This window comes from Echinococcus granulosus (genome assembly GCF_000524195.1).
Source record: "Echinococcus granulosus chromosome Unknown EG_S00030, whole genome shotgun sequence".
NCBI classification, from domain to species: domain Eukaryota; kingdom Metazoa; phylum Platyhelminthes; class Cestoda; order Cyclophyllidea; family Taeniidae; genus Echinococcus; species Echinococcus granulosus.
This window is the reverse complement of record NW_020170410.1, coordinates 155,441-182,591: the sequence shown is the minus strand read 5'-3', so window position 1 is coordinate 182,591 and position 27,151 is coordinate 155,441. Positions and strand designations below refer to the sequence as shown.

At 40.6% G+C, this 27,151-nt stretch overlaps 1 protein-coding gene across 1 annotated transcript; it reads right to left on the bottom strand. All coding sequences in view use genetic code 11, as the record gives it.

Annotated features, from left to right (window-relative positions):
• Window positions 1-897: 897 nt before the first annotated feature.
• Window positions 898-26,578, bottom strand: EGR_04643 (WD repeat and FYVE domain-containing protein 3; the record flags this gene model as incomplete). Its single annotated transcript, XM_024493892.1, has 16 exons — window positions 898-921; window positions 1,782-1,993; window positions 2,644-2,856; window positions 4,386-4,834; window positions 8,399-8,625; window positions 11,227-11,401; window positions 11,476-11,813; window positions 13,928-14,182; window positions 14,252-14,589; window positions 15,471-15,625; window positions 15,705-15,802; window positions 16,911-17,113; window positions 19,518-19,684; window positions 25,967-26,150; window positions 26,226-26,418; window positions 26,456-26,578. 16 exons carry the CDS (start codon window positions 26,576-26,578, stop codon window positions 898-900), a joined length of 3,354 nt encoding a protein of 1,117 aa, XP_024351645.1.
• Between the last annotated feature and the right edge of the window lie 573 nt (window positions 26,579-27,151).

Below are 27,151 nucleotides of genomic sequence, written 5' to 3'. Positions count from 1 at the left end.
GCACGCAACATGGGACCACACATTCCGTTCTATTTTAATTAGGCAGAGGAGCAATCTACAAATGGTCCATTTTATAAAGCAATCGAAAGGAGTGAAGAATAGGCTGATAGTGGAACGAATTTGTTCAGCAAATCACATTGACTTTCCCAGATGGTGTAGATGCAAACACTTGTTCCATCACCACTCACATCAAGTCATGGACACCTTAATCTCAAATGACTTTAACCAACGGCGACATGTAATTCTGCCATGATCAAGGATAGAGGATCACCCTCAACGTGATGCACTCATTCTTGAGTGATTCAGCACCACAATAAAACTTGATGTCAACCATTTATTGGTAGTACGTTCTACTGTCACATCTTTTTCAAATGCTATGCAGGTTTTACAGAAAGCTTTTGCAGCTTTGATGTTGTGCTTGAGTTCGTAAAGCAGACAACACTGATTCACATCGGGTTCAACTAACACCACGATATGAGGATTAAGAATGACGGAAACTGTTACAGAGCAGTGCAATCAAGAGTAAGGTACCGGCAGACTGATCCACATATATGCTTTATAATTCATCTTATCAAATGAATACATCTTGCATGTTTCCAAAGGTCTAAACAAGTCGTTGCAGTAAGCCATACCGAAAACCGGGTAAAGCCTAATCAGCCTACGCATTCCATCCTAGAAAGTACCCCAACCGCAAGTTGCCAAAACAGATTTCAAAAGAGACTTCAGATAGGATATTGTAATTTTTTACATTTGGTGTTAAATCTTTATTGCGATAGGGAACGCATTGGAAATTAGCCAATAAGACACGATATACAAATCAGCACTACTGGACTTAGACCAGTGTCGAGGTTAAAAGTTTAACAAAAATATTAGTTTAATTATCAGATTAAGAGTAAATTATTTAAGGAGTTTCAACAGGAACTAGATAGGTAAATGATAAAGTGAATGTACCACTGCGATCAGAATGTATTCAAAATGATTAATTAAAAAGTCGCGTTTGACGCCATCCAGTATAAAAGTTTCTACCTCTCGCTGCCACACTAATTCTTCTACGGCGTTTTCGAAACATTGAAGGGAGGATTTGAAGTTGTTTTCGTTAAAAGTGTAAGGCTTTGCAATAAAGTTTCATTTATTGCCACAATCAACAAGTGGCTAAGATGGTTCACTCAACGCACTCACATGTAAGGCCACGAAAATTGTTGCTTTGCCATATTGAGCGGACTTTCAGTGATACCTTTAAAGTTTACCCAATGCAAGCTAATTTTTTAGCATCTCCAATAAGTTTTGGCTAGTGCTGTGTTACTAGGCTCACGCACCTGGACAACGCATACCATATTAATACCACTATGCAAAAAGATGTCAACTGGGTTCGCGTGTGCAGAGACTATTCGGTGCTGTTTTCCAAACTCAAATTCTCCTTTGATTATCATCTTTTAAACCATTGTTGCATTCTTCTCATGAATGGAAGAGTAAAAGTAGGAGAGCCAAACCAGACTCAACCCCACGTATTATGCAATTTTCAGATAAGATTGACAACCTATTGAAACCAATCAATGCAGTGACGGTATCCCATTTACAAATAAGCATGTGGTAGCTCCTCCTGCGATACAGTTTAATTTACTAGAAGGTAGCTCACATCCTATGGTCTCCCTTTAAGTCGGATTTTTCATTTTTTTTACGGAATTAGTAGGGCACAGAAAAAGAGGAACGAGGTCAAATCCCGACTCTTCTACGGTAAGCTCTGTGCATTCTGCGAGTGGGGGAAACTTATTGATACTCACCTTTTGCGTGCCAACAAGGGAGCCGTCGAGGTAGAAGCTGCAGAGGCTGGTGCGCACCACATTAGCCCGAGCGAAAACGAGAGCCACATGGCGCCACACGTTGGTGGTCCAGAGGGAGACACTGCTTGTGGTGAATACAACGGTGTGGGCGTCGTCGCCTGTTAAGTTGGGTGAGTCCAATGCAATGTCCTTTGAACGCTGGTTGCCGCCCTCTGAGTAGGAGAGGAGCGAGTAGAACACTAGACCATTGCGCGATTAAATTATTTTTTTTATAGATCCATTACCGTCTCCATGACCACCATCAGCAAAATTGCTTAGCAAGCAAGTGATTCACAAATAATACTTCAAAGTCTATTATTTCTCAAACAATCAATGCACTGTTCGATTGATACAACAACTAAAGGATAGGTTTTCTACCTTCAAACTGAGTTGCGTTGATTTTGCAGCATTTGAAAGAATGAGCATTGACCCATAAAAGGACTGGCTTAGCCGATGTCAACCTCTTATCCGAAAGATGCTTTGTCAATTTGCTTAAATATTCGTGATAGACTTTGCTCTATTGTACAGGTTAAATCAAGTTATAATAGGTTATGCCAACTTAAGGCCGGATCACCAATAATGTTTAATTGCCTTTTGAAATTCATTTCAAATAGTCTCAACCAAACGCTCGAGATTGTCAAGAAGACCGCGGGCCATGTAACCGCACTATACATGCCCGTGATTTTTATTTGCAAAGGTGCAAGATGGCTTCTAAAACTCGCTTGTTTAATGCATAGAACATAAAAATAAACAAGATAGCATTCGTTAGAAACAGAGGATTTGACTTTGAAGGAGGTCCATGACATGCCTGTTGGAAGCAGACGCTCCTTCGAGGAGATGACAAGCGACCGGGACTGCGGGTCCAGGTGGATTGAGAGGCATATGAGCTGTTCATTAGTGCCTTGGACACCCTTGAAGACCGTCAGCAGACGCACTGGATGCGACACAGAGGAGTCCAATGGAGGTGTTCCAAAGTCGTCCACACAAATCCAGGAGCAATAGGTGATGCCGTTAGCGGGAGGGAATGCTCGTTCACCTGAGTAGTGAGGAACAACAGGATTTGAGCACCGGGTATTCGACAAGATTTGGAGTAAATGAGATACCCGCATTCAGTAAGTTCGACGATTAGATGCAGGTTAGGTACTATATGCATGAACATGGAAAAAGAAAAGCCTTTCAAATGCGAAGTAGCGTTGCACAGGATGCTAGTAGCATGGCCAAAGTAGGTTCCGTTGTTTTAGGGATGGATTGTAAGTCATATGTGTGGTGTAAAACGCACAAATTTCGTAACTTTAGTGAATGCAGCCATGCATTTTTAAATAACATCCATTTTCACTTGAAAATAGTGTACTATTTTCACCAAGGTGAATGCTAAAAAGCACGGCAGTAGTGCAAGTGCTCCAAGTAAAAGTCCAAAGTACTACCAACGATGCCCAAATCTGCCAATGTTCAAGTGAAACAGATTTAGTTGTTGAACGTCAGATGGAGTCTTCCAGTCCAATTAGGTTAATTGGCTTTACCAGCCGTGGTTGCACAATCTAGTACTTTTATCGCGTTATTTCACTCAACTGAATAAAACATTCTTTCATTCTCTCTGCAACTGACGGCTTAGGTATTTTCAGCTATAATCTTAGTAAATTGTATTACAACGTTACTCCGCAAAGTAAAAGCCACTAGTTATTTGCATTGAGTAGTGATTGAGCACTCAATTCACCTCAATTAGGGATAAAGTAATGACGGCCATTATTCACCATACCTGACAATGCGACAGCCTACACTTCCACAGAAATAGGGCTTTGGCATTCATCAATAGTAGTTAAAACTAGATCAAATAGCTACCTGTTTTTAGCTTTTAACAGGTGTCTAACTCATTTATGCATATAGGTGAATCCAACATGATAATCCAAAACACCTAACCTTTCAGCGCCGCATCGTCAGTACGTGTCAGAATGGAAACCTCCTCAGCGTTCGCCCTACTTTACTGCCAAGAAATGATGGCGAAACATGAGACCACAATGCTACAATACTTTTTGATGAGATAACGGACGCAAAAGTTAATGCGATCGCACAATCGGTACACAAGGCCAGAAGAAGTGCCCGCAATATTACCCATTTACTGGTGCAACACTGGCAGAATATAAAGCGACCTTGATTAGTCTTTCCAAGTTGCAAATAGCACTAAGTTCTAACCCGAAATCTGTTAGAATATCTTCTGGCAATTTAACCACTCATCGTTACGCCAAATTTATTAACATCTTGCTAAGAAAGATGAGTTACCGCTATGACGAAAAACCCGTATTGATAAAACCTTCGTTGCACACTATTCTAATTAAGTTCAGAACGATCTCATGTCCAAACAACAATCTCAAAAACAAATCCCCAAGATTTTAATCAATCCAGTGACACAAATCATTCCACAAGGCTTAAAAGCCGCTAAATGAATGTAAAAGTAACTGCCTGGATTGAAAATATGTGCCAATGACAGCTCATAGTTACACCTTCCCTAAATGATGCACTAATTCAAATTAAAAGCATGGTTTGAAATAGGGCAGTGAGATGGTTTACCAATGCCTACTCCACCAGCACAAGTTGAACTTGCTCCAGCTAGTCCCGCGTCACCACCAAATGATTTCACAGGTGCAACAATGCGTTGAGGCGCAAGAGATGGCAGGAAGAGGCACCCAAAGCCTTCCATTGACATGTTGAACTCCACGAATGCCGGCAGACACGTGGTATTGGCAGTTGTTGCGGCAGTAGCGGTATTGGCGGTGGTAATGGCAGAGTATCGATTGGCACCGCTGCGCTGCCGCCATACGGTCTGCTCGAGGAGATCAGTGATAGCAGGCAGCGCGGGGAGGTTGAGGAGGGGAAGGTCCTCGGCTTTACCGCCTCCTGAAGCTGCTGTAATGCCATCGTTGTCGGACTTTGATTCAGAGTTAGTGAGAACCTTTGTACAGGTGCCGTTGGGTGATTGCTGATGCTCACAAAACTGACCGGAGAGACGCAGATAATCGCTGGAGAGTGAAACGCATTGAGCTTGGTTATGCGATGGAATATTGGTGAATAAGGGGGGCGTTCGTTAAAACTACTGCTACCATCATTAGTAAAATCGACTCGAGAACAAAGAAATGAGGGAGTTACGGTTCAAGTGAAGGAGAACTGGCCATTGGATAGTTAAGAAATATGGTAGAAGTGGATATTGACAAGGAATTGGATGATGAAATGAGTAATCAAGGGGTATGTTGGCAAAGAAGGATTTCATGTGATTAACTAAACCTTACTTCAGTGTTGCAATAGCTTTGAAAAGATACAAAATTAAAAGTTGATGTAGAGATGTGTTGGGATATGACAGGCTGAAAAACAAAATTTAATTGTGGAATGATATAGTAATAGCTTAAAAGGGCAGAACGGCTTATCGCCTATTAGTTAAACGGATACATGTGGTTTCTAGATAGTGCCAATTTCTCGCTCCAAGGTAACACGGCTTTCACTGCAAAAAGCATTTTACTGAACTCAAAAAATGCGATAAAGATGCAAAAACCTCCAAATACACATTTTACATATTAGTAGTCTTTACATCAAAAGATTATAGTAATTTGAAGAATAAGATGAAATTCCACTTTTAGATTATCTGAACAATTTTAGCATGGCTGAACGGTAGTAATTTTGGCATTTTTACACAAAACTTCCAGCAAAGACCTCCCATCTATTATTCATTTTGCACGTATTTTGGTGGTCAGTACTGCACACCAACAGAGGGGTTCAAAGATTTTTCCCACTTGACTTATCCACATGATCATTTTTATTTGCAAACAGACTCATTGTGACCAACTACAACGAAAATTTTCACGTTCATGGGAACGGAGAGAATCATGGAAACAGACATCCAAGTGCCTGCGTTTTTGATCGTCTGTCGGCAACACCTTAGACCCTCAGGTGGCATAAGTTTCACCGAACTCAAGACTGAAATAGTGAATCACGTCAAAGGCTGATCTCATGGATATAGTCTACTTATTTACAAACTGCAGCTGTCGTGGGCTACGTTTCCATAAGACAGTTCTGTTTCCTGTGGTTAAGACGGTAGCTAGAAATACAGAGCACTATCAATCCGAACAGTTTGATCAAATCAATGAAGGAAAATCTTGTCCCCTCAACGACAGAAATGAGGTTAAGCTGCCGTTTTACAACTTTTACGTGAGATTGGAAAAGCATTCGGAGTTCCACTGAAGGCTTTGCAAGGCATATCTTTACAATTCTCTAGGTAAATTATGAAATAAGGAGCGTGCTAAAGATAGATAAGTGCCTACTAATTTTAAAGGATGAAAACGAACAAACTAGTCAATCAAGAGATCTTTTGGTTATAATAATTGCTTGTGGCTCCAAATTCCACCTCAGAAGTTTATTTTAGTGAAAAAGTCGCGCGTTTTTAACCAAATTGATGATCTTGAACACATTGAAAGCACAAAACTCGCAGTTCCTAAAGAACGATACGATGAATGTCATCAAGAAAGAAAAGGAAACAATTGGAAAGCTAGCTTTGAGAGACCAACAAAAGCATCTTACCAAACCAATGTAATAGTAAAAGAGCAGCGGGCGTGAATAGATTTGTCAAGGGTATTTTTTGAAGTTTCCGGTCAAGTGACAACATTTGTTGCAGATTAATTAGGAGAAATTCACTAATAATACACCCCTTAGAATCTATGACGAACGTAATCTTAAATTAAAACTAGATCATACCAAGTGCGAATGTGGAAGGAGATGCATTCATCAATGCATGGCATTTGACAGCGATCTGTCAGCCAGCGTTTGAATAAACATGAGAAAAGTGTGAAGAATCTGATTTCGGTGATGACGGGTCTTGAAAAGCGCTTACATGGAGGGATGTACAAAATAGTCCTGCAATATCATATCTGCGTCGAAAACAGAGAGAGAAGGATGGGCGCCAATTGGTTGAGCATAAGTGTTGCATGTGACCAAGTCTGGCCTGCAAGTCAGTTGCTCTCAAAGGTTGGCAAACATTGGGACGAATAAATCGGAAATTTGAACGCCCAAAAAATTATTCGTAACTTGCACCAAAGAGGAAACAGATTCATGCAATGCATCGAGTATTGTTGTGGAGCCATCCCCTTCGGTATTTGCACGGTATGGAGGAAAATTCCTCCTGTGGATTTATCTGTGTCAACTGAGAATTCCGAAGGTGGCTGGCCTGATTCACGGAGTGTGAAACATCACACAAGCAATGACTCTACGAAATACCCAAAAAGTGAATATTAAGTGAGGGGGTTTTATAACAGCCGTGAGCTAAGTAAGGTGTGGACCAGGCGAGTGGTCGAACGGCTGACCGAAAGGTTTAAGCATAAGCGCTTGGACACGCATTCGGGACAGATGACAGCTTTGGTTTTAAAGTAATTTAAATAAGTACCAAATTAATATGTTACATGAATACTTTTGTGAAGTAAAGCAGGGAAAGAAATAATGGTTGTTAGGCTGTTTGAGAACGAAAATACCATCATCTTGCGCGAATGTGGCCATAACGAATCATCGTAAATGCTTTTCAATAAGCAAGTGAATAAATGCTGTAGAAAAATACATTGGCTAGAGTTGAGACAATCCAAAGACGGGTCATTCGACTTTTTCATGCTTTTTCAGGTGAACACAAGACTATGGCTTAAACCATAAAAGCGCCATTTGAGGGGGTGGAGCACAATGAATAACATTAATCCCTCAGTTGAGTCGGGTTAAGAATGATCGTGATTAACCTCGATAGAAATATAATAGAAGCATGTGAAAACTGGGAGTTGCAAATAATCAGAAATCAGAAATCCTCAATTAAAATCATACTTTAACCTCAGTGATTAAAATAAATACATACCATAAAGGCAAAAATGTCATACTCGGTCCATTCTGATAAAAAAGGAGGAAGAAGATCCCAGAACAGGTTTCAAAGCTTGGAGTAAGCCCCCATAATAGCGTGAGACCACGCGCAATGGATTACAATCGGAAGGCCTCATCAAGAATCCCACTTTATTAATCCAATCGCGGCGTTTTATGATGGCGAGAGAAAAAAACGGTTTAATTGCATTTTCATGGGCATGTTTTTACAGTGAATGCTAATAAGAGTGCACCCCACGCACGATTTGAGGCTCACAATAAGCCTTTGTAGGTCTAAAGAGGGTACTCAGGAATTGTAGCCTGGGTAGTAGTAAAAATTTTCGCTAAAAGCCGCGTTTGCTTAAGCGACCCCGATAATTACTGAGTACAATGGTATAATTAAGCATTGATAAGGTGTCAGTAAGTCCAAGAGTGAGTCCCAATAAATTTCTGCAAAAAAAATCAGAGGGCTCTTAAAATCTAGGAATAAATTACAGTAAAAGTGTCAGTAGAAGTAGGAATAGAAGGCTTTGCGGAAAATCTATCCTCAATAATTCCATCACAATGGTATCTGATACTGATGCATTTGTTTTAGCGGTATAGATATGAGTTTTCACTGTGAAACAAGTCATGATGATCACAGAACACACTTTTAAGATCCAAAAGGCACAAACCGCACCCAAGAGCCACAACTCACAAAGCCTTACCGAAAGTCGCGGGGTGTGAGCGATTGAGCAGCAAGGAGGGAGAAGAGAGTGGCGACGGGTGCGTGTAGAGGGTGCTGGGAGGACGCCAGTGCGGGTCGGAAGTGTACCAAGAGGGTGCGCGGCATACCCATGCTGCCCACACCAGGATCGGTGATGCCCCCGCCGCAGAGCAGCTGCTGACTCCGTTCCGACTCGATCACAGCGTTGAGTAGCTCCAGACTGAAGTACTGAAGAAAAAAGACATGAGTTCGAATCACCTTTTTAATGCCTAATGGACATTAGTCTCTCATGGGTGGGCATTTTACTAAATTCGCAATAAGAATGTCCTTCGGTGGGTGATTATTGCAAAGAGGCGCCAATTTCACCTCAAAAACACGCCTAGATTTGTAGATACCTAAAAAAGACTTTTGGAGCAAAATTTTTAAAACCATAAAGGAGTTAGCAGACCATATGCGGCTCAAGAAATAAGCACAAACAAAGTGATAGTGAAAGTATACGGAAGAGCGGCCTGGGGATTTCCGTTTTATAATGAAAGTGAAGAGCACCTTCCCCTTCCCACGCCTAGGAGGTATGTGCTCAGCAAACACATCCGAACGTCATGAATTGGCATTTCAAAGATTCCACAATTCAATTTTTTAATAACCAAGGTTCTTTGTTGTACGTACCTACCGGTTTCTTATGAAAGCGTACCAAGAATGCTCAGCCTGTGAGTCATTGCATTTTTGACTTCCACTTTAGTTGTTCTTGATCGCTTGGGACTATTTCAAAGCACATTTAAATTCTTTTAAGATCAAAAACTTGGAAAAGGTAGCAAAATTTATTTACTGGCGACCCCCAAAAGGATTAACCAGGCTAGAGTACGACACATTAACATACAATTAACCGTTGTTACAATTTAAAAACCATCGTTATGACAGATTATTTCAATTCTGATATGAACAAGCCACGTAGGAGGACCAGGCTGAGATGAAAAGATTCGATGGTGAGAAGCCAAAAACAACCGCAATGGAAGCGATGGTACTTCAAGTGAAAATTAACGGGGGTTAGGAGCTCCTGAAGAGCAATGTCTAAGGGTACAGGCTAGCCTGTAAGACTGCTTCAAATTCATCATGCAGTTGCATTCACAAGGTAGCTGAGAATCTACAAAAATCCGCAGCGCATCCTAGGGTCAAGGAGTCGAAAATGAAGGTAATTAGAGATTCGAAGAAATTCTCATGGTAAATATTTATCCCTTTTCGCATAATCCATGCCCAATGCGGTTTGAGAAGTTTTAAAAGGTTTATACAAAAAGAGGAAAAGCAGAGCCAAGGAACTTTCTTGTCTGAGAGAATAATCATTGCCCACCATTGTCAAGCATAATATTGGTAGTGTTTCTATATTAAATAAACCATAAATGTGTGCAGAATTCACCCAAATTCGGTGCGTTTTAAAAAGCTTTTTTAATCTGGCAATCAGAAGTTTATTGTAGGTCACTCCCACAGACTAGCTTACAGGAAATCGCATGCATTTAATTCGCAGTAACTTCCTTGTGTTGAACGCCAGTCAGTAGTGTTTAGTCTTATATCCAGCTATAGCCTCAACGATGCCAATTCGAAATCTCGAGTCTTTTGAAGGTTACTCACCATTCTTCGTTACTTTCAGCGTTTTCACATCGAGTATAAGAGTAGACCTTGAGAAGAAACACCAGATCAGAAAGCCCATATTTACGTAAACGCTCTTTCCAATGCTTTTATTTCCAGGGCCAAGTGAAGATATCTCAAAGTTATTTTTACAAAGCCACTTTTTCTCAGATTCGTCTTTACGCAACCAATGGAACAGCGCAGATCGCTCGAAACAACAAAGCATTTGCAAAAGCCAACGTACGGCGTAAATTATCATAAAGAATCAATTCAGTGGCAAGAGGTATACTCTTCAAAATAATTCAACCATGTGGAAAATTCAAAATGAGGCAAAATTAAATGCTACGGGTGATTTAAAAATAGATGTGATTGAAGTGGATACTTCAAAAATTATGCATAGACTAACATTGGGATTCTACCAGTTAATGTTCGGCAATGATTTCAAATAAAATTGGGTGCATTAAAAGAGTGTACAAGTGACAGAAATAGCCTGGGATTTCTTCGATGCCATGACGTCAAAGAAATGCATTTTTTTGCCTTGCCTGGTGAATGATGACGTCATCTTTTAAAGGATTTTTCACTTTTTTCTCCCGTGTTTTGGTTAATAACTACGTATTTTGGGACAAGCAATACAAATAATAATGACATCAATCATTAATACACTTCCTTAAAAATGCAATTTCCCAATAGCATCCCATTTTGCCATGCTACCATTAGTGTTCTGAGTCAGGTATAGGGAGCAAACTTTTAAGCTTTTGTTTCAATATAGGCTAAGTGAACATTCAACAAGCAAGCACTGAAGTGTAAAAATGCAGGGAAAAGCATTAAGCTCGGTTGGGATAATTTCCGGTGCTTTTTCTTCATATTGTGTGGCGGTTACCATAGCTGAGCGTTCAGAAAGCTCCGCGTTTGTCGCACGACAGTGCCTTTTCTGAACTTTGCAAGGAACTCACAGAGGAATATTTGCAAATACACTTTACTCACATATTTAGACATAAATTTATGTGCCAGGGACACGACAGATCATACGTTTGGCAGAGAGCTGAATTTCAGACCCATAAAACACTATGCTAACATGAAAATATATCCAAAAGGTATTTGCAATAGGCTAAATCACATTGAAATTTGAAATGACTAAACACGACCAGTATAATGAAATATCTGAAACATTAAATAAATCGCTGACTTGCAACATCCCAACCTGCCTACCTGCAAATTCAGAGTGGCTGCTTTGTATCCCTGAATCTGCACAATAGCAGGAATAAGCCTCAGAATGGTAAGAACGGCTCCGGTATGGACAATGGAAGGAGGAGAGGAGAAGAGGCGTCCGTTGGATCCCTTTGCCTCACTATCAAGCACATTTTGATCTGCATCCAGGGAAGTTCTACGACAAAGTACTCATGCTTACGACCACTCAGATGGACAATCGATTGTGTGATAGGCACCTCAATTGCTTACCTGTCAAACTCGTCCAGCGCCATGCCAATGAGGTAGCGGAAGATGAGACAAACGTCGAGAAGGGCTGTTGGAATGTCAGCAAACTGATCCATTTTCGTCGCCTGTTCCAGAACTGATGGTTTTAGGAAGGCCAATCGAAAAGTCGCCAATAGGCAATTGTCAAGATTGGGGCTGATTTCGCCCGCTGAATCACCACCATTTGAGGTGACAGTGGAGTCATCGAACGATGCGGATTGGCAGTTAGGCGAGCCAGCACTTGTCGGGGCAGTATATATAACCGTCTCCTTGTTGAAGCAGCCCAGAAGACGAAGGGCCTGTTCCAAGCTCTCAAATTGCAACTAGGGACAAGAAATTTATTAGCACTAAATATTTAATAAAAAAAGGTTTAATTGTAGGCATGAAACTGTAATGAAGCACAGGGCCTGCAGATCAGGTAGCACCTGAGCGGTAATGCAGACTGCGCATGAAAAAGGAACCAACAAGGGCCTCAACTTGGCAAAAAAACTACTTGAACACTCAGGAACTTGAACGTGCCTATAGGCTGGCGTCGAAGCCATGATGACGTAGGAACCGACGCTATAAATAAAGGCCAACACTGCTTTCATGATCTGTTGTACATAATAAAGGATCTAGACACGAAGGACACTCCCATGAAACCACAAAGTGGCGTGGTCGATGAAATTCTTTCAGTACATTATCTTTGGTAGATTCAGTGAACCCGATTATCGTTGTGGTGGCTACCACAAGTGTAACAAATGGAATTGTTACCAAAGACGCCCATAACAAGATGGAGATGTGTCGAACTTATACACTAATTCCACGTGAGTACTTCGTCTATCGCTGAAATACGAAGCTCTAATCAGACCATCTAGCCCTTTTGTGAAATTATGACAAATTTATTTACGGGTCCCTACGTTTTGCTAAATATTTTGCCGTATCCCCCACGCTAAAAGTGGAGCCAACTCAATGATACAAATTAAGTCAGAAAAAAGCTAATTTTCATCAGACAGTCTAAGAACACAGCTGCAACGATATCCTGAAAGCTACCCCACAGGAAGCATAGATTATTATTCGTAAACAATGTGTTTAAGCTGTAAAATTTTGTTCCAGCGATTCGTCAATGAAGTTGCCGAAAAAAACAATGGAAATCCAGTCTCGGATCGACTGACTAAACCACATCCAGACACATTAGTGATATTTTCAGGAGAGGAAGGAACCGGTAAGTTATATTAGGAAAATCTTTACGTCGCAAAACAAATAAGCTATAAAGTGATACCGAAACCGCAGTTGAATATTCACTGCACTTAGCATGACAGTACGAATGAAGGAAGGCGAATCCAACCGAGCCGGGGGTTGCGTGTACTTGACTACCTAAAGCAATGAAATATCAGACTAAAAACTAAGCTGAATCAAAGCCAGAACCGATTTATAAGCCGTGATTTCTTTATTTTAAAAATTAAACATCGAGTCTTCAAAAGGTATCATAACATCACTTTATGGATATTTTAAAACAGAACAGTGGCCACCAAAAGGATAATGCTGTCAGCAACGGCAGGACCGAGTGAATTCATGCCTTGTTGCCAAAACGGTCGAAATTGTTAAGAAAAAATGGAGATATTCCGAGGTCCGCCCAATCCTGTTAAATCAGAACTTCAGTTTTCCCATGTTTCAATTCAAACGATTGCGAAATGTTATAATTTTGGCAAGTACGGTGAGCGTTCTTCATGGAAAACAAATTCCAACAAATCCCGGGAAAAGAGAAACTCAAAGCCATAATCTGTATGACCAGTTTCAAGAGGTGACGAGCTTAAGCATTTACTTAGAAAGCACCGCCATGAGGTCTTCATGAGAAAATGGAGATGGTTGAAAGAAGCGTGAAAAGTCCACGCAACTCCGAGGTAAATAATTAATCGGATGGCAAAGCTAGCATTGGTTCAGAGGGCAAAAATAAACAGGCGGACCCCTGGTAAATACAAGACTTTTATGTGCTTTAACGGAATGGAGAGAAGGGATTTGACTTTGCCTCAGTAACTGCTACTAAGTAGCAGCTCAGTCTACTAAATTTTCTAGCCTCTTAGCGTCTACACATAACAACATATAAAGTGCATACAGACTCCAGTAAAAAGGAGTCAAAAGAAAAAAAACTAATTGTGTGACCTTCTTCAACGTATTTATTCCAAATTAACGCGAGGTATTCAAACTAATGCAGGAAAAGTGTATTTGGTTTACTTATTTCGAGACAAATTTCACTCGTCTAAGATTTGATCCTTACACCAACGACTTGGAATTCTGCTCAAGCCAATGTTAGTCTCCTGGTTCTTTTGTACTTTACAGCAGTAAATGCTTCTAAATTCGTACGTTTACAAGGGGGGCCAAAACGTTTTAAATCCCCACAAACGTTACAGTTTCAGTCAATCAACCAGGAGAAGGAGGAAAAGCAGTTAATTCCTACCTCAACAACAAAGTGTTTTGCACTAGCCGGTTCAAACTTCATGGCAATAGTGAGCACTGCGATGACACCCTTGATGAGCAAAGTAAGTTGACGTTTCCTGTCCACCCCCAAAGCTGTCTCTAACTCGTCGTCGGGTAACAGGCATCCATTGAGAAGGACCAGTTGATGAATGATACGCACGGAGCCGTTACATTTGCGAAAGATGGTTCTGCACCGATGCGAATCGCGTAGGACGTTACAGAGAAGTCGCAGCACCTACAAGTACATTTCAGAGAACTGAATAGGAGACAAAACCTTTAGTTAGAAATTAGACGATTGGCCCACCTCGATTCGAAGAGAAATATTAGCCGAGGGAAGGACGTCCAGGAGACCTAGAAGTTGGTCCTCCATCGGTGACACAACCAAGACCTCATAGAGTAGACCAAGGGCATGCTTGACCACTCTAGGAGGCAGGGAAAGGTTAGGCAGAAGACGGGTGAGGACACAGTGCACTCCCTTGAGATTTGAGACGACGAGAATATCGGGTGCAGACTGGTAGACGGCGGCAGTAAGCAAACGCAAAATGGTGATCAGAAGGTCAACTAGAGGTGTCTCCACGGCCTGATCTATTACGTCATAGATTGAGATTTTGCGAACGGTCGATGTGGTGACGCCAGAAGTAGCTTGATTGAAGACAGGAGCAGGGGTGAGCAAGGTTGACAGCACACATGACGCGCATTACTTCGATAAATCCGCATCTGCGGCATGACTTTCAGCGGCAGCTTTTCACACTCCATCGAATTAAATCCGCCCGTGGATCCATTCGCTACTTACTGCTGTGTAAATGTGATTACAGCGAACCGAAAACAGCCGCGCTGCAACGCTCGCTTCCAAGTTTGGTGAATTTTCATCGAAATCTAGCAGCTTTCGAGTGTGCTACTTCCTGCTTTAATAAAGGTTTTTAAATGTCTAGCGTAATTGAGAAGTTTATTACAGTTGTTATGGCAATCTGGTAATATGATAAACTGAACGCTCCCATAATAAGCACATAACAAAATCACATGATGGGAGTAGGAAAAAAATAGGATGGAATAGCATTTAGCCTATTTTTTTCATACAAAGTGCTAACTTTAAAATTTGCTTGCTCTAGGCAAAATCCTAAGACTTGTGGTTGCCATCATAGTAATACGTTTGATTAAAATGGGCACTTTTTTTATAAGTACGAAATTTGAATAATTGAATATGGGTAAAATCATGAAACAAACAGAAGGCAAACCATTATACGCATTCGAGTGATGAAGAATAAGTCCCAAGTAGTGATGGTCACCCAGCAATTCTGGGAGAGGAAACGAAACGGTGTTTAACACATCATCATTCAGATTCAGCCAATCAAATCACGAGTTTTATTGGAAATCCACTCTTTGGTTTGATCAGAAAATAATTATATTTTTAAGCTCAAATAAGTAGTCCCATGACCAAGAGAATAGCAATCCAAAAGCAGACTAAGGCCAAATGTACCATAGTAAATACTGGCAAAACTTTATCGAAAACTCACCCAACCTACCGTCCGGGGAGCGAAACATCGTGTCAGTGCATCTCTCTAAATGTTGTGTAGTAACTTCCAGGATGCCGACATTTCGATAGAACTCCTTCATTGTCGGAAAGGTGAGGATCAGACGAAGTAGGCAGGAGAAGGCGTACTGTAGACAGGTGGGATATCTGCAAAGCAAAACGAAGAAATTGAGATTGTAAAACGCATGAGTATAAAAATTGTAGGCGGGAAGTACATTGAACATACTTGCAGTTTCTTAGCAAGAGTGCAACACTACTGATCTCCTGCAGCGGTACGTAACAGAGGTGTTCAATCAGTGAGGCGAACACATCAAAGAATGTTCCCTAAATGAGTAAAAAATTGACGTGTGGTCTACAAGCAAAGAGCAACTATATAATAGTAAAAGTAAAACTGCAGACGCAACTGACTTTTAACTGGTGGCATAGCAATTAAATTCAGTGGATTTGAAGAAATAAAATACTGCGCCGAATCTTAAAAATAGGTTTGTTGAAAACAACGCGAAGGCTACATCGAAAAAAAAACAGCCATACATAACTACAGTGAAAACTGCCGATTCTACGCATGGCCTGAACCATCAGCATCGGAATGGAAAAGGGGGTTTAAGAGGCTGAACGCGTTCCTAAATGGCAAAGTCCCGAGGATGAACAGGCGATTTTAAACGACTCAAAATTGTGAGCAACGATGTGTGCCAAAAACGCTCGTTGGAGGCTTCGACTCTACAGCTGAATTAAATGCAACTTTACGAACATCCTGTGATTTTATCAACAAATGTGAAAGTGGAAAGCTACTGGATGCGTTAGAAATCCATCGGATTGCTTCATTTCCCACCTTGCAGTTAAACAGCAAAATTTCGACTCAAAGACAAGATATGTATTGCTGCAATGATGGTTATGGTTGTGGACCCTTTGTTCCTTATGGCTCATGAGGGAAAATGGGGCGCTACGACTACGTACCTCCGGGGTGGACCGAAAGAATAGGATTTTCAACAAAGAAAATCTGCAAGCTGGCAAGTTATGTGGAGTCTTGCATGCATATCTATGGATAGCTGTAATACTCTAAGTAGAATACCTCCGTGAGATTCAGGAGCACGGGTTGCGTGTGTCTAATAATGGTATTAACGTTCCTAAACTCCAGTACCTTATGTGCACCGTAAAGAATGACCCGAACGCCATATTACTCACGATCTAGGGGAGTGAGAGTTTCAGTAGAGCAGAAATGGGAATAACTCAATGAAGCAAAAATGAGCTAAGTGCGGACCTATATGGAATATTATATCCATTTTCGGAGGCAGCGCGCAACTCTAATGGTGCTGCTCACATTCACATGCTCCTACACGATGTAAATGTTTTAATGGCTAATTCCAGCACAAAAAGGCGGGCTTCAAGAGATGGGAATTTAAGATAAACAGATAAAAATAAGATGACTAAGTACCTGAACTGAATCGGGTTTGGTGGCAATCACCTCGGTGATGCTGCTGATGAGATTATGCTTGTCGAGGATAAAGTAGTTCCCCGGCGAGCGCTCAAACAGGTCCCGAACACGCTCCAACAGCTCGTTGCAGAGGTACGCGGAGCGCGCCTGCACAAAAGTCACTTGCAATGTGTCAATCGCCCGAATATTTCGTATAACCTCCCCTAAAAGGTAGTGGATGCGGGAAATCTAAACATGTCGCTAGTAGGCTTGTAAAAACAAAAAGTGCTCCAACTGTGAAAAAGAAATAGTGCAAATCATTACGGATTTAACCTTTGAGCAAAGGTTTGTGAATCCCTAAATGTGCATTAGATTAATGAAAATAGTGTATTGTAAATGTACTTGTTCATGATGGTAACCAGCATTCTAACTTTACATTTGTGTTCTACGTAGAGCCTCAAACAATAAATCGTAACCATACCTGATGCAAACTTGACCAGCCAGAGACCAGATGCACACAAGAAACTGCCATTTGAAATAAACCCTATGACTGCCTTAAGCGCCAAACTCGAGGGTCGACACCCATAAAATCCCGATTTCATTGTTATTGCTCTCTCGGTTGGTGTGATGGCATTTTACCGCAGCTGCTTGACATAACTTTCATGGTCACCCTTCCCTTACTTTACTAAAGCGAATTTGAGGATTGCAAGGATATAATCAAGGGACACAGTGGGTTAACAGCAGCCCAAGGACCTCTGCGTGGCAGTGGGTTACAGCGGTGCAATATTACAACATTAAATCGCAATGAGACCTGCTCCATCAATTGCAGTAATGGTCGGAAGAGAGGTGAGAAAGCAGTTAATGGGAAAGGATTGATTCTGCAACGAAATGGGCACATCACTGAATAAGCCAAACTTAACAGGCTAGGAAACCCTGGCAACCATCTTACTTATTCATAAAACCATCATCACTTGGTACCGATAACGCCTAGACACATTGAACAAGTGGTGGAAAGCTACCCGTGTACAACACCCCTAATGGCAAAACCTTTTCCATAATCACATGCTCCAAATAACTAGTCCATTACCTTTTGGTTCAAAAAGACATTTCAAGCTTGATGACTTAAGTACACGATTACAAATGAAAAGAACTACTACCGTTACAGAATAGAAACAACAGAGCTTTATAAAAGACGATTATTCAAGCGAATTACTAAAGTAGGGGAGACGGGCGAAGGTATTCCAGGAATATCACTTCCTTAAGAGCAAAAGTACAAGTAGACCGCACGACCAACCGCGACCGGAAGATGGGCATGACCAGAAAATACAGGGTCAGAGGCACAAGAACATTTCATGAAATAGTCCCAACAACATACACGTCGAAGGTGGTTCGGTCAAATTAACAGGAAGCTCTGATTACAAATTTCGCAGTTATGTGGTTGTTTTGGGACTCTATTTCTGACGATAATTGCCAATGGACGGTCGACGAGGCATGAAAAGTCACTGGCATTGAGTACAAAGCACGTACAGCAACACCTTGGAAATTCAACTTGCTTATTCACATGCCAGTTCTAATTACTTTATCACGTTCGTATTCATTAAGAGAAAGAATACTGCTAAAGGAATATCGTGCAACTTTAGACAACTTTTTCTTGGTTTTGGGTAGAGAAACGCAGAAAATTCAGCTAAGGTATGCCGAATTACCAGTTTACTCTCCCATAAGAAAACTGTCTGATGTTTTTCTACTCACATCATGTTATGGATTGTTTGAACGTATAAACACGGTGTAATTAAAGAAGGGATTTAATATTTATCTGATTTTGAAGCCCGTAAAGACCCAAACAGTAAGTACTTTACTGAAGCCGCTCAAGGCAAGTCTTTGCCCTTAAACAAGTTCTTAATGTAGTTCGACAGAAATTGTGCACACACTTGATACTAAAGAACGCGTTAATGTTAAAATTCAAAAGAATTTTGTAACTCACGGTGGCATGCTTTATGTCAAAAGAAGAAATGACTGATTTCGATAAATACCACAATTAAGCGATTACCTCGGACAGTTTACTTCATGTGCATACTTTGCGGTCCTGATTGCTGCTTCAGGATAACATTCTCGAAACTCAAGATAAGTTAAGGAATCGACATCCCTTATTTAACAGCCGAGCACTTAAGTTCTACAAACAGGGTGTCATGACCAAAATTTAGAAAACATTACACAGACAGTTGTTCTAGTCGTGCATAGCACTGTACAGACCTTTCCAGTCCCTCGCACCTCCACCTTAACAACAGTATTATAAAGCTACTGACCTTCTTGACCTTCTTCATGGTCATAATAAAAACACTTTTACCTTCACATGTCTAATAACATTCAGAAGCACTATTAGAACAGTATTATATTCAAGAAAGTTTTGACAGTGATGGTTGTCAATAATTGAAGAAAAGCTTGCGATCTTATGAAACTTGTCTACAGCTGATAATGACTAGAACCGTGCTTATATTATTCATCAAGCAGTGATTTTGATGAGACACTTTAAGCAGGGCACCAATGCTGAGAGAAATAGTAAGCCGTATCCTACTGACGCATAACCTAGTCATAAATTCAATGAAAAGGATGAAGCGGATTAACACTTACCCTTGGCTTTAGGAACGTTGAGTCGGAAACCGGGCAGTTGGAAAACCTCCACAATAGCGCTATTCTTCGCGCGCAACTCTTTTGAGCCCACGTAGATGAGGTCACCCAGGAGGCGGGTTAAGCGATGACAAAAAAAGTGTGCTTCCTCACCCTCCTCCAATTCGTACCTGGGCGGCAAGGAGAGAAAGTGAGTAGTCGAAAGCATCAATTTAGGTGCCGTTGAAGAGTACAGAAGGTTGTTCACCCATTCATTTTATCTTAATGCGCATTTTAGAGCAACACTTACAGCGAAAAATAAAGCACCGGAACTTCAAGATGTATAGGCAAAATCAAAGGTAAAGGTGTGACTGTCAAATCAAAGGAACTGGCTAGAAGGATTCTCCTGGATGTTACCGAATGATTTCAGAATAGGATTATGGATGAAGGCGTTCATCACTGCGTTGTACTTTTTGGCAAAAGAGAAGTGTGGCGAAGCAATTGGACTTAAAAGAGGGAACTGAGAATGTCCTGTATAGCACCGCTTTAAACTAGGTACTTTTGGGGCCGTTTCTTACTGTATTAATGCCAGCGTTGGAGTAGACGGAGGGAGTTTGAAGGATAAAACCAAATTCTGCAGGAGTTGGCAAATGCATTCGATCTCACATGTACAAAGACAAATTCTCTTTACTTTTCCATTTCTGATAATGCTTAAAGCAGCCTTAGTGAATTAAGGGTCTGAATGCAAAAATACGCGACGGATTCACAAAACCATAATTCGAGCAAACTAATTAGTACCGCTTATCGGCGATAGAGAGCCACTTCATGAGAGTTGCAAAATCGGTCACTCGGCTTCCAGCGAACTGAGAAAAAGCACTAGTGCAAATGTCATCACCTTGCTCACTCTTTAGGTTTCTTCACTGCCAGCCAGCATCGGAGAAACCGCCACTAAGATTGAGAAGATATGGTGCACCGTCCTTTGAAACATTCATACAAAAACTTTAATTGACCAAAGTAGGGGAATTCATGTATAATGATCTGCTAATGTAATATTTTCAAAGTGGATGACAATGAGGGGTAGCTGATAGGCCTTTTGTTGACCATAAGGGCCCACCTGAATATCAATGAAAGATTAGAATACACGGCAAACACCTAAAAAATACATTGAAAACGTGAATTTGATACCATTTTATCCAAAATTGAGAGTGATTTACACTATATTAAACTTCAGGAGAAAGTATAAAAGCACTAAATATCTTAACTTCATGTTGTGGAAGATATATACAAATGCGATTCATCACGTGGGGGAGGTTGCTAGTGACGACTAGACGATTCAAGCATTTCCAAGCTGTTGGGAAGTGCAGTTGCAATCGAAAACGAACACTGCATCCATATATTTGTCTATGATATTGAGACGAAAAGTAGTTAGACTATCGCTAGATTTTGGCTTCCTATAGATTGGGCTGTGCCACACTTATGTCCGGCCGGATCCCAAATACCTCTTCCGGGAAAAAAATAGTCGAACTCAACCACAGTTAGTTTCAAAAAGCAAAATACCTTATACGGATCCTCATTAGTAACATTGGAGTGTAGTGTGATTACTTTAAAAGAAAACCGCAAACAGTTTAAATTCATGGAAAAGGAAATGCTTAATTCTTATCGCAGGTACTTTTGAAAAAAAGGACAAGGTCACAATTCTAATTCTCCATTCACTAGGCAGTGAGTTTAGCCACTTCATTTTCTCGGAATGATCCGAAGTGTTCAATCAAATACTTCTCCATTGGCATTAAGGCTAGAACCCTAGTCTACCAATAAATTCGATGGAAAGGTTTATCCAAAAAAATACTGAAGAGATAAGAAAGGGTATTGGAATAGATGTTACATTTCATTCATTTATTCAAAGATAAGTCACCAGAAAACTATGGACGTCATTCATAGTTAAAATTACATTCCCATGAAATGGCAAAATACAACAAATGAGTACATTCATCTGCTGCACTACGAGATAAACGAACTCCAAGAGGTTACAGATATCTAGTTCAAATTGCCTTGTCCAACGCTACACGAAATTTAAGAACCACTATCACAATTGAAACTACTTTACATCCAACTATTAACTTAAATACATAGGCACCTTATGGGAGTTAGCGCATGTGCATTGAAGCGGAAGCATTGGACTATTGCAATTTGACTCTCCGTGTACTAGGCCCTACAACAGAGAAGTCCCGTGACGATCAAAGTTGCCTTTGAGGAGAATAATGCACACTACGAAGTGATAAAACGCACCAACACCACCTTTATTCGTGACCTACGTCATATGAATGTCTACGGCATTTTCGGAAAGAGGGATACTCAATGTCCTTGCTCTTTTTCACCGGACTACAGCGCAAGCGAAATCGAAGACTTATGAGGTCACTAGCACTATTAAAGCACTCCATGCGAATCGTGTGCGCTTCATTAAGAAATGCCACGCTCAATAGTTGAACTTTCGGCCGTTTCATTTCGCAACTTTTTATTGACCGTGGCGAAGGTGCAATAGGCGCCTGTTTGGGTTTGTGTTTACCCTCATTCCAGCCCTCAGCTAAAACTATTTCTACGCAAACATTTTATCTAGTTTGGGAATAATTCCTCGTATTCATTAGACCACCATCTGAGGCAAAGGGATTCCAATTTCTTCTAGGCGGTGAGCAGACAATAAAGATGAGAAGAGTGCCATTCATTGGTATCGATAGCAGGCTTGCTGTATGCCTGCCTTGCCAATCTTTGCGTGAAATCTATTAACTAAAAACACTTAAAAATCACAAATCTAGTCTTCAGTAGTGTGGCAATTCCAGCACAGTTTTCGGTTCCAAAGTGTGATAAAGTGATATCGTAATGACATGTTGATAGTGATTACAAAAAAAGGTCCGAAATGCTAGCTTTCCTCCCACTAGCACGGTGTGTAACGTGAACTCGAAAACCGATACATAAACACGTCGGTGTAACTGCGACATACGTGTTGATTTTACGAATACACATTTACCTACACCAGCAACACCCAAAGTCTGTCAATCCGGAAGTAAAAATGTCACACAGACTAAGCTTGAATTTATCGTAAACTCCGCTCCTTATTTTAGAACTTCGGGGCTCAAAGAAGGTGGCACATAATTTTCACTTGGTTTTGGTTGGGTAGAAAAGCAGAAAATTATTAATAATAAGGAGTTCGAACAAAATCATGGCTGGACCAGCAAAGCGAAAAGATGTTTTATGGCCCAAAGCCAGATATGACAGGAGCAAAGTGGTTTGATGGGATTTCAGAAATGCGCAGATGTCGCCATCACATTATCCAAGCACTGTTGTGAGATCAATACCCAATGGAAGTCGGAGACGGTTTCGAAGGCATTCAAAAAATGAAGCTTGCATGGACAAGGTGTCAATGTTGAGGGAATCAATTAAGAGGACTGATAAAGTGGGTATACTAAATTTAACCTGTTTTCTGTTACAAGACTGATTGTCGACGTTAAACAGAGTATGCAGCAAATGTAACTCATCTCCGACAACGAATGCACCATTTCTGACAATTACTGTTGCACCACGCTTAAGTTTCCGTCCAAACAAAAGATCACTAATTTGTTTATTTAAATTATAAAGTTGCTGGCACTTCAAGCTCTGCCTTGGCACTTCCGTTGGTCGATACGGCCTCTGAGCTAGCACTTCCGTACGTTAACAATACATTTTTAGCGTTAGCAATATGCCTTCCCTTGTGTTCAGGACTTACGGCGCTACAAAAGTGCGGCCTATCGTATTGTAATAAAAAAGGGCACTTAGTGTGACCCACATTGCGAACCTAAATGGGATACATCAAAAGGGCAGCAACCAAAATCCGGAACAGAAATTACACAAAAGTATCCATTACCGTGCATTTGGATGGGACAATAAATGAAACCAAGAGCAAAACACATTTGTGGATGCATAAAAGACTTTTTGAACGCATTCTACCGTGAACTAAGGCAGTATTACATTATTAAAGGGGATCTGCATCGACAATGCGAGGACATAGGGGGACGCGCAATAAAGCAGTTTTTGTCAAGTTTGATCAACTCGACGGCAATAATAAAACTTTGGACGCTCTAGTGATCCAGGGCAGGAGGGGTACACCATTAACCATTATCAAAACATTCAATTAAAAGGAACGAGTCTTTTCTGCTAAAATCTCCCAATAATGTAGGAGAAATGAAGTTGTACTACGCCCCCCAGATTTAATGAATGAGTTTACCGGAAAGACCCAAAAGTATAGGAATTTTGACAATTCTTGTGAATAAAACAACATGGAGGTGTAAGAGAGTAAGCCTATTATTCGTTTTATAACAGAATGGGTGACTTCATTATCTTCTCTACATCTAATAAAGCGCAACTTCGTTTCTCCTGATCTGCCACCTCGCTACATCATAGTCTAATTCCCCCAACCACGAGCTGAACATTGGCCAGGATGACGATAAGAAATAAATAGTTGAAACCCGAGCCACTCATTGGTTGTTTGCGAATTCAGAGTGAAAAACTAGGTCATTTTGAGGGACAAAAGTTTTCTTCAAAGAGACGACTGAGAATGGGAACTTATTCGGGACTGAAATAAGGACCGACAGAAAACGCTCCACATTTTAATGAGACACCAAACTACTTGGAGGTTCGCTACCTCAACGGTGAGTTTAGAATGCAGTTGCATTATGCTAGAAGTGCATGAAGGAACACATGCGAATACCCAAGCGGATGCGGCAAGAAATTTTAGGACTTCGAGTAAATGGGAGAGGCTAGGTGTTAATTTTATTCACATGCCTAGGACGGTGGATTTTTATGCAGGGCAAAAGTAATAACAGGATAGCGGAGAGAATAAGCAATGAACTCCCTGAGAAACAATCTACTCGTGAGAAACTGCCAACACTTCACCTAGCATCTAAATTTGATAAATTTTACCTAATTTCCGTTGCTATTTTTTATTAAATGCCATGGTGATAATACATTCTTGTTGGGGGTAAATGGGAGTGGATTTTTTCTTTTACACGGAAAAACGCCTAACAAACAGATGCGGAGAGAGGAATAATGTCAGCGATACCTTTTCGACCTGTCAATGGAAAAGCCACGGATAACCTAAGATACCAGTTATTTCAGATTTAATTTATTTACTTGTAAAATTAGATTTCATAAAGGAGGACTTAAAAGTACTGTCAAAATAAGATAGACCGCAACAAAGGTTAGCCATGTAGTAATTAACGTCGTCTTACGGAAATGGCGGACACTGTTAGCCCCAAATTGACATTGCATGACAATACTATTTGTAGCAAAGACAAACAACAATTGCCGACGTTTTTGTAGTTTGCAAAGTAAGAAGGTGTAAGGAGTCTCACTAACAATCTCATCCTTAGCTCTAGCAATAGTATGAATTTGCACCACAGTTTAAGGCGTTATTCCATTACAAACTGCCATTAAAATGATATTTAAGATAGGAAACATAATCAATTACAAACTCCGATAATCATAAATTGAATACGAAACAATCAATACAGTTTCATCGACAACGATAATGCGCAATTAAGGTTGCCATAAAACTGGAAAGTATTCTCGAGAAATGCTAAATAGCCAATATGTTAGAGTATCCAAGGGATCCATAAAGCCCAAGTGGCTTCCAATTGAAGAGCGAAGAACATAGTGAAGGAGATGAGGACCAGATATAACCCATCTAGATGCTTATTAGTTCATTAGATAATCGTTGTTCAAAAGAAGTACTTAGCTATCCTACCCATCCCTGTAGTAACCATGGCCAAGGGAGATGGGGGGTACACAGAAAGCCCACTCTACATCACTAATCTACGGGGAAAAAATTTAGATAATCTCACCAAGGTCCCAATGGTTTAGGATCGCTATTACGGGATTACCAGTCGGCAAAGTGAAATAACTATGTCAGCAGTTAAGAGACCAAAGATAAAATCGGACACGAATGTCTTGGTTTTAACGTGAATTCACTTTCAGGAAACACAACTCGACATAAATTCCGTAAAATTAACTGCTTCCAGAGTTTTCCAATCAATTGCGTTGACAATAATATTATTGCTGTTTTTTACTGCTTGAAGAGCAACTATTTTCACCTGCTACAATTAATGGGGAAAAAGTAAAATGGTCAGTTTGGTCTCAAGATAAATGGGCATAATCTAACCTTATTCTTGCAAATACAGACCCAACTCTAATTTTAACGAAATCTGAGATAATCCTGATAAATAAAGGGTTAATTTTAAGGTTGGATTTAAAATAGGGAAAGGGGGAAATTGGCCTACTTACTAGTGACAATTTGGATCAAGGAAATGATATTTGTATTGCCTTTCAACGGATGGAGCCGAAGTAATTTTCAGAGAAAAGCAAATAGAGCATACTCGGACACATCACACTTGCTCTAACATTACATCAAATACTGTTAATGCAGACAGCAGTAAAAACAAACCCACTTAAGCAAGTAATCAGTGATTATATTATAACCACCGGCAGCATGGAAGTCATCCAGTAGTTGCGAAGTTGTCGAGGAGGATTCAGACAATATTTGAAAGAGAGATATAAACGCTTCTATGGAATCGGCTTTGGGGAGCTGTATTTGCTTCAAACGCTCCACATAATCGGTAATGCATCCGGCATCTGAAAAGGCAAATCTGAAGATACCCCGACACAGACACCGAAGACTACAGCAAGGGAAATAGCAAGATAACTCACCGTGAATGTACTGGACTACGTGTGGTGTCAAACAGTTCTGCGCCAGAGTGGTAAGAATCGTGCAACTGCTCTTGCGCCAAAAGGCGTTTGCAGACTGACAGGGATCCACCGCTGCACTGAGAAGGTGTCGTAAGGCATCAGTACTGGTCATTTCTTCAACAGCTACCGAGGATAGACAAACATGCTGCAAGAGCTACAACAGACGCTAATTAGCGTTAGATATTTCCTACCTGGGTGAATTTATGCTGTAAATGCATTCTATCCTTTAGAGCATCTGGATTTGAAACAGCAGGCAAGTCAAGAAAGATATAGAGACATTTTACAAGGGTTGACGGGACGCCGGCTGCAGACATGCATTCCAGAAGGCTTGCACTGCAAGATAGTTTCTCCAGCGTGAGAAGGAGAAGATTGCCAATCGGCACTTGGCTAAATGGAGGAGACGTGGAAGCTTCAATAAGCCCCAGAGAATCCGAAAGCCCATCTTCAAGAAAATCTGCTATTAATTTACTTCCATCCTCTATAAAAGTGTGAGAATGCGGGTAACCAGACCTGAAGTTTGATCTATGGCACGAATCCGTATCTCCTTCACAAATAGACTCGACACAAATGCACAAAAAATGTGGACATCGGAAAAGTATTCAAAGATGTCTTGGAAGGTAGAGGAGTAAAAAATCTGAGAAGATTATGATATAGAAGACGTTGACTATACCTCATTAAACAGTGGAAGGGTGTCGTATATGAATTCCTCCTGTTTTGCAGAATCGCGACATTTTTTGCAGGATGATATTAGCTTATTTAGTCTGCAAAGATTTGTCTGATCACTTTCTGACAGTTGTTTGATTTTGTTTTTGTAAACTAGAAAATGACTTCATACCCTAGCCCAATATATTTAAAATAGACATCCTTAATGAAGGTCTAGTGAAATG